The following is a 14,040-nucleotide window of genomic DNA, read 5'->3' as shown; positions in this document are numbered from 1 at the left end:
GTATCAGATTTCACTATTTCATTTAATGAAATAATTATTATCCTTCCACAATTTTTAGAATTAGATAGTCACACAAATAACATGTAACAGGAAGATAGTAAGTTAATTTCATGTGTCGTTTTAAATAAATCGAACAATACAATAATTTTTTCAATAAAATAACATAATTTTTTTATTTTACTATTTTCATTTTATATCACAATATAACACTCTCAAGACACACACATCACACTAAAATAAATTAATATTTTATTCATTTATATTCTACTTTTTAATTTAAAAATATTATTATATTATTATAAACAACATCAAATATATGTTTTTCAACAATTTTTTTATCTATATATACATAAATTGTGTTTTTGGTACAGAATACAAACATAAAAGATAAAAAACAGTAGTTAATTAATGTTATATTAAAATTTATAATTTTTTTTTTCTTAAATATTGGAGTAATAAAAAACTAAGATGGAGTGAGTGTATTAGAGGAAAATTTAGAAAAATGTTTTTAGAATTTTGGTTAATGAGAAGATGTAAAAGTAGAGAGATGTTGAAAGTGACAGCAGCATTCATGGTGGTGCCATCAGAAAGCATGGTATACATCTATGCACCTGTTACTCTCACATTAATTTCCCTTACTTGCCACCCGTATGCTTCTGATCTGTTCATCTTCAACCCATTAACTCTTCTTCTTCTCTCTCTCTCTTCATAAGTTTCTCTAATTCAGTTGATGACACCATTAATAGTTAGTTGTTTGGTATTTGTTGCCAATCACTCTTTCCATGCTTTCTTTTCCTTCCTATAACTCTTTTCTATCTTCCTTTAACTCTATTTTATGTTCACTTTCATCATCTTTAGGTCAAACTTCCATAGCTAGCTCGAGAACAACATGGAGATTGAGGCTGCAGCCACCGATCGCAGCAAACCCTCCAACTGGGGTGCTGCTGCTGCTGCTGAGACTGATAGGGATGTGCCCTACACGGGCCTTGACAGAGGGAGCTTCTTGGCTTGGCAAGATCTCAGAGTGGTGCTACCAAACTTTGGAAAAGGACCCACCAAGAGACTGCTTAATGGTCTCAATGGCTATGCTGAGCCTGGCAGAATCATGGCTATAATGGGTCCTTCTGGTTCTGGAAAATCCACCCTTCTTGATTCACTTGCAGGTAGTTATATATCCATCTCATGTCACACTTTTTTTTTCTTGTGGTAACATCATGTGTTCAACTGCATGGTCACCTTCACTCTTTCTCAAAACAAATTTTTGCCAGTTTTAGGCCAAGAAAGAAAAAGTTCCACCTTTAGTTCCTGTCTGTTCTGCTTTTGGTGTGCAAATTCTTTCATTCATCTGGGGTAGCTCAAAATTGGGACTTGGATCTTTCCCTATTGAGATTCATATCTGGGTTTGTTTAGTCAAAACTTTAAATGATTTATAGCGTTGAATTTGCTAAAAAAATTGATTTTTTTCCTGTTTCATAGCTCAAAAAATCTTGTGACACAATTGGCCACTGTTTTAATGTTTTGGTCCATGGTGGGGTACGATGTTATCTCCAATCTAATTTCCTGTAGAGAAATCTCAAGTTTTGCTGTTCTTATACTGTAATATCTAAATTAACATGTTTGATCTTCAAATAATGACAAAGGGAAACTTTGAAGTTTCTTTGTTTTGACAGAAAACTCTTTTAACATGATTATGTAGCTCTTAATCATAGCAGCGTGATGGGGTTATTAATTAATTCTCCATTCATTAACTATGGAAATTTCTGATAATTGACATTGAAAAGGACAAGTTAATCGCTCCCTATGCATTATAGTAGGCGCGTCTTCAATTTTGGTGGTTGGAACGATGAGATTGAAACTGCATATTAAAGTGCATAACCACCACCATAACCTACCTCACGGATTTTGAAGGGACTTATTTATATGGCAATTTAGTTTATTTATGATGAGGTGTTCCACATGAAAAACCTTTCACTAAAAGAGGGAAAGTAGATGATTATACTACTGCACATTTCAAACTTCCATGAACATTAACATGATAGATTTTACGCCATGTGGCCCATGGGTTTTCTGTTCATTTTTTTCAGGCTTTTGTGTTGTCATTTTCACTGTTTTGTAGTAATGAGATTTGGTCTCAGATTCGTCTCTGCACTTCTTTAAACATTCACCTATCACAAAAGCGTTACCTGAATGATGTATAATCTGTCCTTCATTATCAAGTGATCTCACTTGAAAATTTAGCCATGAATGCATCAATATATAAATTAATTATTGTTTTCTAAAAAATTAGATATTATATATTATTTTATAAATTTAAAAATTATTAATATATAAAGTAATTTTTATTATTAATATAAGTTGGTTTGATCAATTTTAATTAGTAATTCTAAAAATGTCATTTTTATATATAATAAAAAAAATTATGAGATGATAGTGTCTTTCCTACAAGAAAATCATAATAAAAATTAATTTTAGAGACTAAAATAATTGGTTATTATTTGACTAAACTAGAGATAATTTTATAAACTAAAATAATTATTGGTATCTAAAGTAATTTTCATTATTAATAAAAATTTATAAAATAATTTTTAAATTGATATTTAATTATTAGTTACTAAATTTTTAGTTATTTATTATTTTGTATTCTAAATTAGTTTCTATTAGTGTTTTAGAATCTAACATATTAGTAGTTAAAATCTTAATAATTTATTTAGATACTAATTCAGAAATCATTTTATAAATTTTTATTAATAATAAAAATCACTTTAGATACAATTAATTTTTAGTTTCTAAAGTAGTATCTAATTTAGTTAATATAGTGACTAATTATTTTTTATTTCTAATTTTAGTTACTATTTACTGATTTTTTTATTGTTTTTTTTATATTTTATGCAAAATTTCATCTAATTAAAAAGTATTAATTGTATTATTCTAATTTTTGTATTATTGTGCAATTAAACTGAGGTGTATTTTTTTTTCCATGTATCTAAGACCTGTTGTGTTATACTTGGGATATAGTATATGAGCAAAAAGTCAAACTTCATAATCATCTTTGGGAATTGCACAATTTTTTTTTTTCATCAAAAAAGAGCAACAGAAAATGTTGTGCTATAGTTCTTGCATTCCTTTTCCTCCAAAAATACAATTAGTACATCAAGTAATTAGCTTCCTCAGTTTCTTCCAGATCATTCAGCAGTTAACAAATTATTTCTGTACAGAGTTATATCCTAGAGAGAAAATTGCTGATGAATTTTAGATCAATTTTCTGTTCAAGAAGAGATATAGTGATGTCATATGCTTCTAAAAGTTGGTTCATAATTTTTCAGCATTGTTTAATAATTAATAATACATTTTTCTAAATTTCAATGTCTTGATTTGGTTGCAGGTAGACTCTCAAAAAATGTGGTTATGACAGGAAATGTTCTTCTAAATGGGAAGAAAAAAGGCCTAGGTTACGGTGGTGTTGTAAGTGAAGTAACACATTTAGTTAATACTAGTATTATTAGTCACTATATTAATTAAATTATATATTATTTTAGAGATTATAAAAATTATTGGTATTTAATAAATTATATATTAATTTAGAGATTATAAAAATTATTGGTATTTAAATTAGTTTTTATTGTTAATAAAATATATAAATTAATTTTTAAATTGATATCTAATTAGATACTGAGATTTTAGCTACAACGAATTTAAAGTAATTAGTAGGTAAAATTCTTAGTAACTAATTAGATATTATAGATTTTATGAATAATAGAAACTACTTTAGATACTAATAATTCTTTTAATCTTTAAAATACTATCTAATTTAATTAATATAGTGAATAATTAACTTTTGTGTCTACAATTTGGTTTGTGATTTTCTTGTGGTCGTATAATTCTCAATCTGAATATATTTTCCTGAAAGTCTGAAAGTGAGTTTGCAATAACTTAACTTTGAGTGCAATTAGCAGAAACATATGGTGATTCTGCATGTTGAAATTTGTTCAGGCTTATGTAACTCAAGAGGATGTGCTTCTGGGAACCCTTACAGTGAAGGAAACTGTATCCTACTCGGCTCATCTTCGTCTTCCAACATCAATGAGCAAAGAAGAAGTTAACAGCCTCATCGATGGAACAATCATAGAAATGGGTCTGCAAGATTGTGCTGATAGGTTGATTGGTAACTGGCACTTGAGAGGTATAAGTGGAGGGGAGAAGAAGAGGCTCAGCATTGCACTTGAGATCCTTACAATGCCTCGCTTACTGTTCCTTGATGAACCCACCAGTGGCCTTGACAGTGCCTCAGCATTTTTTGTTGTTCAAACTCTCAGAAATGTTGCTCGTGATGGAAGAACTGTTATCTCTTCCATTCACCAGCCCAGCAGTGAAGTCTTTGCACTCTTTGATGACCTTTTCTTGCTATCTGGCGGTGAAACAGTTTATTTTGGAGAAGCAAAATCAGCAATTGAGGTACAATTATGTGAATATTCTTTCTTCAATGATGTAAAATGGTTACTTTAACTTATGTCTTCCCCTTGATTATGATTTCATGTTGGTTGTAAGCACCAAAATATGGTCACAATTTGATCTCTATTTGGTTACTTTGAGGTCAGAAACTCAGCTGCAATGCCTATTTTTTCTTTTCAATTTCTTTTACAGTTTTTTGCTGAAGCTGGTTTCCCTTGTCCACGCAAAAGAAATCCTTCTGATCACTTCCTACGATGCATCAATTCTGATTTCGACATTGTTACAGCTACTCTGAAGGGATCTCAGAGAATTCATGTATGTTCTTAATTCTAATAATATGTTTTTTGGTTTATATATATGTGAGTTCTTTTCTTATCCCCCAGAAACTATTTTTTGTGTGTAATGCTAGACAGATTTAAAGCATAGAAATATAGATGTTGATAACAAGTTGAACGAACTTCCTTTTGAAGGTCTAATTTTAGCTTTAATGCTTATACTGATACATGGAGTTGCTCTCGCTATTTTCCCTTATCAGGATATTCCAAATTCAGCAGATCCTTTCGTGAATTTGGCTACAGCAGAGATCAAGTCAATGCTAGTGGAGAAATATAGGCGTTCAACACATGCCAGAAGGGCAAAGACCAGAATTCAACAACTATCTACAGATGTATGCCTTTTCAAAAGATACTATATATGCTGAACTGAAATTCATAGGACACTGAGTGGTCTTAAAAGAAAAGCAAAACATAGCATTATCATAGAAGATTAACTGTGTTGGTGGTTATGAATGTTGTGTTGCAGGAAGGGCTTCAACCTTCTACACAACATGGAAGTGAAGCTAGTTGGTGGAAGCAACTCACAACTCTGACAAAGAGATCATTTGTGAACATGTGCAGAGATGTGGGGTACTACTGGTTGAGGATCATAATTTACATCATTGTTTCCATATGTGTGGGAACAGTTTATTTTGACATTGGCTATAGCTACACTTCCATCTTGGCCCGTGGTGCCTGTGGTGCATTCATATCAGGATTTATGACATTCATGTCAATTGGGGGCTTTCCATCATTCATTGAAGAAATGAAGGTAAAATTTGATTTGGGAAATGAGACAAGTGTGTAGTTGTTAAACTTTTAGGCTTGGCTATGAGGTTTTGAATTGATTGGTTTGCATGAAACAGGTATTTTATCGAGAAAGGCTTAATGGATACTATGGAGTTGCAGCATATATTTTATCCAACTTCCTTTCTTCTTTCCCATTCTTGGTTGCGATTGCTCTTACATCTAGCACCATCACCTATAACATGGTGAAATTCAGGCCAGGGATCAGTCACTTTGTGTTTTTCACCATCAACATCTACAGCTGCATTTCTGTAATAGAGAGCCTCATGATGGTTGTGGCTTCACTTGTTCCAAATTTCCTCATGGGAATAATCACAGGGGCTGGAATAATAGTAAGATCAATTAATTAAATAGAGATTTTTACTCATATATTGTAATTTTATCTCTTAATTACTCAAATGGGTAAATTTTTTAAAAACTATCAAAATGAATAGATAGTATCACCTTCACATGACTTACAGAATTAGTACCATCTTAACATGGTTTCAGTTCAGATACATTAAAGTTATGCCACCTTAGCATGAATATTAAAGTTATGTCATCTTAGCATGAATAAAGTCGTGTCAAGTTGATACAAATGAAGTCGTACCAAGTTGACACGACTTCATTTTTGTAAACTTTTAATTTTATACCCATTTCAGTAGTTAAGAGATAAAATTGCAACATATATTAGTAAAACCTCCAGCTGAATACCTATGCCTTTAATTCAAAGGAGATTAATTTGTTCTTGAAAAATGTGTCACATATGTTAAGTAGTAATCAAACTTTGAATTATTTGCAGGGAATCATGATGATGACCTCTGGATTCTTCAGGTTGCTGTCTGATCTTCCAAAGCCAGTTTGGCGCTACCCCATTTCATATATCAGTTATGGTTCATGGGCAATACAGGTAGCTTACTTAACATGTTCATCAAATCTTAATTTTCTCTAAATCTGAACAACTGTGCCTAAGTATACTTTGAAGGATAACACAGTCTAAGAAATATAATTAAGAGTTGTATTGGTATTTTCAATGTAGGGTGCCTACAAGAATGACTTGCTTGGGCTTGAGTTTGAACCTCTGATACCTGGTGATCCAAAATTGAATGGAGAATATGTGATCACACACATGTTAGGCATTGAATTAAACCATTCAAAGTGGTGGGATTTGGCAGCTCTATTTGTGATTCTGATAGGTTACAGACTTCTGTTCTTCATTGTTCTGAAGTTGAAGGAGAGAGCATCACCACTGTTTCAGACACTTTATGCCAAGAGAACCATCCAACAGCTTGAAAAGAGACCCTCTTTCAGGAAGATGCCATCCTTCCCTTCCCAGAGGCACCAAACCCTCCATTCACTTTCTTCTCAAGATGGTCTTGATTCTCCTCTCCAATAAATCCATCACCCACAAATAAAACCATTGCTTCTGGATTTTCCAATTATTTTGCTTAATTAACATACAAAATTCTACTTGTTATCTCTTATAATTAGCATATGTATAGAGAGAATGTTTCACAACCTTTTAAGCTACAAAACAGACAAATGGGACATGGCTAAGTCCTTTAATTACATTCTTTTTTTTCTTACTTTCAATTATAAAATATCTAAATTGGAATATATAATTTCTTTGTATCTCTAGGTCATTAAAAGACATGTGAGGATGTTGAATGTAAATTATGTGTAATGACTAGGAAATAATGTGAAACTATTAAGTGTATCAAAACAAATACTCACTTAAAAGATAAAGAGTCTTAAAAAAGATTACTTTTTTTATTTATATAGAGAATATTCTAACCTTATCTCTGTTTGGATAAAAAAAATAACAAATATAATTACCATTATTTTACATATTCTTATATTAACATAGGAGTTTCTTATGATTGATAAAAAATAGGAATATAAAAATTAAAAATTTAATATTTTTTTTCCAATTTTAGAAAAATGAGGAAGTGAAGCTTTTTACCAATATTCTTCTCTTTTGCTTTTCACTAGAGCTTGCTTGAACTTAATTATTTTGTTTAAAGATATAAAGTCAAACTATTCATAATTAATGATTATTAATGAAAATTAATATGTATCTTGCTCAATTATGACAAGAAACAGTTGACAAACTCCACAAGGTTTAACTGAACTAATTGTTTTTCATAAATGTGATGCTCATCTAATTTCTAAATCTAATGTTCATCGAGCAAGTTTTTTTCAAAGCTTGATCATAGAAGAGTTTGATAAAAAAAAGAAAAAAAAACTATATTTCTTTAAATATAAACTATATCTTTCAGCTTGATATTTAAACTAAAAAAATTTAAAGTTATTAAAGAAATTAAATTATGGGAGAATTTCTTTAAATACAATGTTTGACATGTGCAAAACTTTTAGGGTCATGCTCAAAGACAATATCACGACACCTATACCAGAATTTCATAAAAGGGGGAAGTTTTTATGTTTTTTTGTTAAAGTTAAAGCCACTCTCTGTTTTTCTTAACATATCATCCTCATAATTTACTAATCTTTTCTAATATTTTGTTTTGTGATATTTGTGTCTCCATTTTATTTTTAAACTCGAGTTATTATATTTTTATTTTTTTATTAAGAAGTTGATTTCAACATGATGAAAACAATTCATAAGATTTATAAAGTGATATTTATATTTATTATATATTTGTATTTATATTTGATGTGTGATAGAGTCCTAAAATAAAAAGGTGCCTACCTTACAATTGCAGGACCTCGCGCCAACTTCGTAATGAATACGTACGTAATGATTAACGTGGGGTTTTCTTCACATGCACTATATATATATATATATATATATATATATATATATATATATATATATATGAAAATGTGGTCCTCAATTTCTAGAAATTTTCCATGTAATAATTACAATTAAAAAGGAGAAAAAGTAAAGGACATGAACTTAAACCATATGAAAATGTAGAAGTATTTACGTATAGGGCAAGATATTGGATACAAACGAATCATTGAGTTTTTTTATGTTTTAAAGAAGATGATAATAGTAATAATTGTGATTCCAAGTTGATAATAAGAAATAAATTATATTTCTATCACGATAACTGAAAGTCTAGCACTTGTTAAATTGATTATGTCTAAATAAAATATTAATAAAATTAATTAGTGATAAATCATCTTAATCATGATTCAAATCCTAATCCAGTCCAATAACAAAAGATTTATGATAATCATATAAATAGATACAAATTTTAAAAATTAGGTACGTTATAATTCAGTACAAATAGCACTGATTGATGGTGAAATAAGATTTTACTTGAATATTATAATACCTTTTGCGAGTATCATTCAAACTTAGAGTTCACATAAATAAGAGATGAATGATGAATGAGTAATAAAAATGAAAAGAAAAAAAATAGATCGACCAATAAAAAAAAATTATTCTCTTAATTTCAATTTCGTTAAATAACCTCTTTATAAATGTTGGTTTGAGCCTAAACAATGTAAAATTGGAGTGTGTCGGAGTCCCCATTTCCCATACCTCTGGCATGAGGTTAGAAATCCAGCTGGATGATTGGTCCCAAGAATGGTGGTGCATAATTTTTTCTTCCATTGTAGTAATCTTCAAATCCCTTTTTCTTTCTTATTTTTCTTGCTTATCTCTTCCCTTCTGCTGCATATCAAACATTTCAATTATAAAATTATTTCACTCAGATCTCACATCAACAAAATGTCAACAAAGAACAAAGGAACATGATTCTTGACTCATTTCTTACTCTGCACATCACATTTTGATCAAACAAAGATCTCCCCCATTTGAAGATAATAATACTTGTTGCATACACTATAAACAAAATTAACAAGTAAAAAAAAACAATATTAATATTAACTAAATTAGATATTATTTTACAAACTAAATAATTGATATTTAAAGTTGTTTATATTATTAATAAAAATTAATATATTAATTTTTAAATTGATATTAACCATTAATTATCAAAATTTTAACTACTAACTCTTTTTTTCTAAATTTAAAAATTAAAATTAAAATATAAAATATTAATAATTAAAATCTCCATAATAATTAATGATTTGATATCAATTTATAAAATATTTTATAATTTTTTATTAATAATAGATATTATTTTAAATATCAATATTTTTTAATATATAATAATATTTAATTTAATTAATTAATTATATTTGTCTCTAAAATTAGTTTTTTTATTGATTTTTTTTATAATAAATTATGTTTTGACATTTTTTTTTCTTATAGTTTAGTTAGGTGATCTAAAATAAAGTACCCAAAAATAAAAAGAGAGACAAAGACAGAAAAATATTAATAATTTTTTAAAAATATTCTTTCTCTAAACATGTTTTAAGGGAAAAAATACTACTTTTTATAAATATTAAGGCGTATAAATTTTAAATAAAGTTTTCAGATTCCTTTAAATAAAACTATATATCCTCTTATGGACAAGAAAATCTCACATCATTAAATACTACCATATTACAATACCACAATATATACAATGTTGTCATATTCCTAAGCCATTCACGTGATCAGTTTTCTTTGCTTAGAAATGTACTTCTACTTTAAAATAATCTATGTGTTGGAATTATTTTTTTATATTAATTCATATTTTTTTACTTTTTCCAAAATATTATAATTATTAATTTTAATCCTTTCGTAAATAAACTACGTCTAATTGTATTTTTTAAAGTAGCATATCAAACAGTTTTTTAATTAACATCATTAATGGTAAATAATTATGGAGAATAATAGTTTAATGAATAGCTTATTTACAATTCTCTCTATTTATAATTATCAGATTTTTAAAAAGCACGAGACTGTTTTTAAGATAATATTAAATATTAAGTACTTTACTACTAATTATATTTTAATTTTCTGGTAACTTTTAATCAGTTATATATAATAAAAATATTAAAACGAGTTATCTCATAATTATTTCATTAAAATAAAAATATTAAAAATAATATATTATTTTCTTATTTGTAAAACAAGTTTTAAAATATTTCATTATTTTAGGAGTCTCATCTTTGTTTGTATGAATAATTCGACATGATCCTTCTTTACATGTCATTAAAAAAAATATTAAATAAAAATCAAAAGAGTTATTTATATATAGAATATTTTAACCCGTATATATGTTAAAACTTTATATAAAAGAGAGTTATTTATATCTATAGAATAACAAGAATAAATACTAAATAAATAAAAAACATCAAAAGAATCTTAACAGTACAACATGCAAGCTTTTCTGAGACTAAGAACAAATATAAAATCTCAAGATGAATAGTTATACTCTAACACCAAAACATACATGACCACCTCATTCATTCTGTATGAAATGCATAGATTGTATGAGATAAATTGAATTCGAGAACCACTCAAATATTAATAAAAAATCAAATTTGTCACAATATTAATAGAAAATCAAAGTTGTCACAAAGAAAAATGTCAACCACCAGTCAAATATAAAGTGAAGTCTATCATATTCATAGATATCAATATTTTAAAAAATAAATTAAAAATATTAAAAAATTTACAAAATGGTACCCTGAACCTTCATTACAAGAAAATCATGAAATAGAAACCAAAATAATTAGTTGTAATAGTAACTAAATTAGAGATCATTTTAGAAACTAAAAAGAAATTTGGTTTCTAAATTAGTTTCTATTATTTTTTATTATTGTTAAATAGTTTCTAAGTTGGTATCTAATTAGCAACCAATGTTTTTGCTACCAAATTTAGAAACTAAATAATGGGTAGTTAAAACCTTAATTGCTAATTAGATACCAATTTAGAAACTATTTAACAATAATAGAAAATAATAGAAAATAATAGAAACTAATTTAGAAACCAATTTTTTCTTTAGCTTTTAAAATGGTTTCTATTTTAGTTTCTATTGCAACTATTTATTTTGGTATCTAAAAATTGATTTCTATTTCATGATTTTCTTGTAGTGCTTAAATACTATACTTAAACTCTAAATCCTAAATCTAAATCTTAAATCTTAACAAAAATTTAAATATTATAGATACATATTTTTTTCTATCAGAAAAATGAATAAAATTAAAGTGGAACATTGGAAGGATATTTCATTTCTTATAAAAAAAAACAAAAAAACCCTCTGAAACTTACCCTAATAAACTAACATAGGTGCAGTACCACCACATTAGTCCTTTCATTGTTGGAAGATGAATGTTAGAGATCCCACATCCACTAGAGATTAGAGTCTTTCATAGTATATAAGTGGATGCAAACATCACTCCATCAAGCCAGTTTTATGGAGTTGAGTTAGACTTAAAGTCCACTTCGTAATAATGAACATATTTGTTTAGTTATGATAGCAGTGGCGAGTGAATTTAAGCTTGAGAAAGGTGGAAGAAACATAGGGTACTGAGATGAAGGTGAAACCCTAGAAATAGTGTGTGGCTGTTCTTTGACATCAGTAAAAGTGAGTGAAGATAAAGAAGATAAAAAATTTGTTGGTCTGAGGATTTAATTGGTAGTTGGAGTTTGGTAGCACATGGCAGAGGAACAGTAAATAGCATAGCTATTGAGCCTACTGATATCATACCCACCTACCAAAAACTATATGTGAAATGGTGACAAATGTGAAAGATTGAAAAAACGTGTAGAGAGGCTAGCTAGGTTAACAGCATGCAAAATTCAATGAACTTTCAGAGTCTCTTCAACTTGGGCTTCTTCTCAGATCACACCAGATTCATTATGGAATTTATTGTATAGCAGGTTAGATATGATTTCAGAAGAACAACTTTTCTTACTCATATAGTTCTAATCTACCAATTTCACTCTATGTTATAGACACCTTTTCTATATATATAAACTATTTACATTTCTTAAATGTTCAAATTTAATTTGATATAAAGATAAACAATTAAAAGTCAAAGTATAAAAAGTAAAAGTTTGTTGTTTAAAATCTTAAAAAAATGAAATTTAAGTCTATCTAAATTTTACAAAGATGATGTTTGCATCCACTTAATGGAATTTCTAACTCATCATTTTATGTTGAGACTAATAAACTCGTGGTAGGATTTTCAACACATTCTGCCATGTTAGACTAGTCAACTCGTACGTGAAACTATATATTTATCGGTGGTCCGATAACAACATGATTGAGGATACATTTAGGTCTAACAAAATCTAGCTACAATAATAGTCTGATTCTTATATCATCTTAAAAATTGACTTTAAATTTAATTTAATTTTACAAAGTCAATTTTATAAAATAAAATAATGTTTCCATCTAATCCTATATTATGAAATGAAATGAGCTTATATAATATGTACAACAATAACTTACAATATTTTTTTTAACTCTAAGAATAACTATGAGCTACCACAATTTAGATTATGCAAGTCTATGGGATATATATACTCAGATCGATTATTTGATAGGCTACATTCAATAATTTTTTTATAAGAATTAAAATATTTTTTAAATACTCTTATTTATTTATTATTTATTGGTTGATAAAAAAAATAAACTACCACAATTAAATCGACAAAAATAACAGATAATTTGAGAGTTCACTTTTTTATATAATTTATATCACAGTTTAAGCGCATTAATTATTCAATGATTTTTTATTATTAAAAAAATAATTAATAAAAATTATATTTACTGAAATTTACACAATTTCACAAGTCTTATAGTAATTTTTATTAATAAATCTCATTCACAGTTGTATTTTTTTTAATAGTAAATTTTGACCTTAAAAGTTGTTAAAAATACCATATTAATTACACGTGGTGCTAACATTCTTTATATTACACACTCATTAAATACTCTTTAGTAACATTAAACACCGTTTTCTGGATTGCAGACAGCTTCTATTAAAAAAGACTCATAACGAATTGTTATTCTAAATAATAATTAAACTTTTTTTTTCTAATACAACCTTCGTGTTGAGATCTAAATCTCCTATATATAAGTGTTCATAAAAAATTTCTATGAAAAAATAAATAATTAATGGAAAATTTACAATATACATTTTTTTTCCTTGAGACTAACTTTTAAGTCTAAATCACACACAGACACAGTTCAAAACCATCTTTACAAATGAAATATTTAGAGACTCGGTTTGCAAAATGCAATTTTTTTCAAATTTTAGTTTCAAAAATTAAAATTCAAATGTTTGGAGAAATTTTGTTTTAAGAGGATTTACTTTCTTGAAAACATAACCTCAAAAAAACTTAAAACATTAAATATTAATTAATTTAATATTTTATATGATCGTTTGAATAAGTTTTAAAAAATTATTATAATTTGCTCAGACTTATCATCTGGATTCTGATCAGATAACATGATGTATTATTTTTGGTGGTGGATATACTTTTTCTCTCCATTTTGATGGTATTAACATTTGATATTTGAGAATCATTTATTGCTTCTGAGAAGTACTTTGAATCTTCCATTTAAAATTGTTGAGTTGAGTGACCAAGCAATATAGTTTCCTAGTTTCCTTTATT

General features: G+C 27.6%; 1 protein-coding gene across 4 annotated transcripts; it reads left to right on the top strand.

The window, feature by feature from the left end:
- Positions 1-484: 484 nt before the first annotated feature.
- Positions 485-7,118, top strand: LOC137820065 (ABC transporter G family member 15). 4 transcript variants are annotated; one of them, XM_068623862.2, is made up of 10 exons: positions 485-595; positions 859-1,163; positions 3,383-3,462; positions 3,991-4,452; positions 4,642-4,764; positions 4,985-5,116; positions 5,251-5,535; positions 5,630-5,902; positions 6,352-6,459; positions 6,589-7,118. In XM_068623862.2, the coding sequence occupies exons 2-10, from the start codon at positions 890-892 to the stop codon at positions 6,943-6,945; spliced, it is 2,094 nt and encodes a 697-aa protein (XP_068479963.2). In that variant the 5' UTR covers positions 485-595; positions 859-889; the 3' UTR covers positions 6,946-7,118. The 4 variants fall into 4 exon arrangements, with proteins under 4 accessions (XP_068479963.2, XP_068479948.2, XP_068479971.2 ...); XM_068623847.2 differs by having other exon boundaries at positions 524-757; XM_068623870.2 differs by lacking the exon at positions 485-595 and adding an exon at positions 628-745.
- The last annotated feature ends 6,922 nt before the right edge of the window (positions 7,119-14,040 follow it).

The sequence above is a fragment of the Phaseolus vulgaris genome, chromosome 11 (assembly GCF_051622355.1).
Source record: "Phaseolus vulgaris cultivar YP4 chromosome 11, ASM5162235v1, whole genome shotgun sequence".
Taxonomy (NCBI): Eukaryota; Viridiplantae; Streptophyta; class Magnoliopsida; order Fabales; family Fabaceae; genus Phaseolus; species Phaseolus vulgaris.
The sequence above is the reverse complement of the archived record's forward strand: the minus strand, read 5'-3'. Positions and strand labels throughout refer to the sequence as shown.

Bases quoted from the DNA above. Each gene is read 5' to 3' on its own strand.
- LOC137820065 (XM_068623862.2), top strand. From the start codon at position 890: ATGGAGATTGAGGCTGCAGCCACCGATCGCAGCAAACCCTCCAACTGG. The intron at 1,164-3,382 runs GTAGTTATATAT...ATTTGGTTGCAG, and splicing joins CCTTCTTGATTCACTTGCAG to GTAGACTCTCAAAAAATGTG. The intron at 6,460-6,588 runs GTAGCTTACTTA...TTTTCAATGTAG, and splicing joins ATGGTTCATGGGCAATACAG to GGTGCCTACAAGAATGACTT.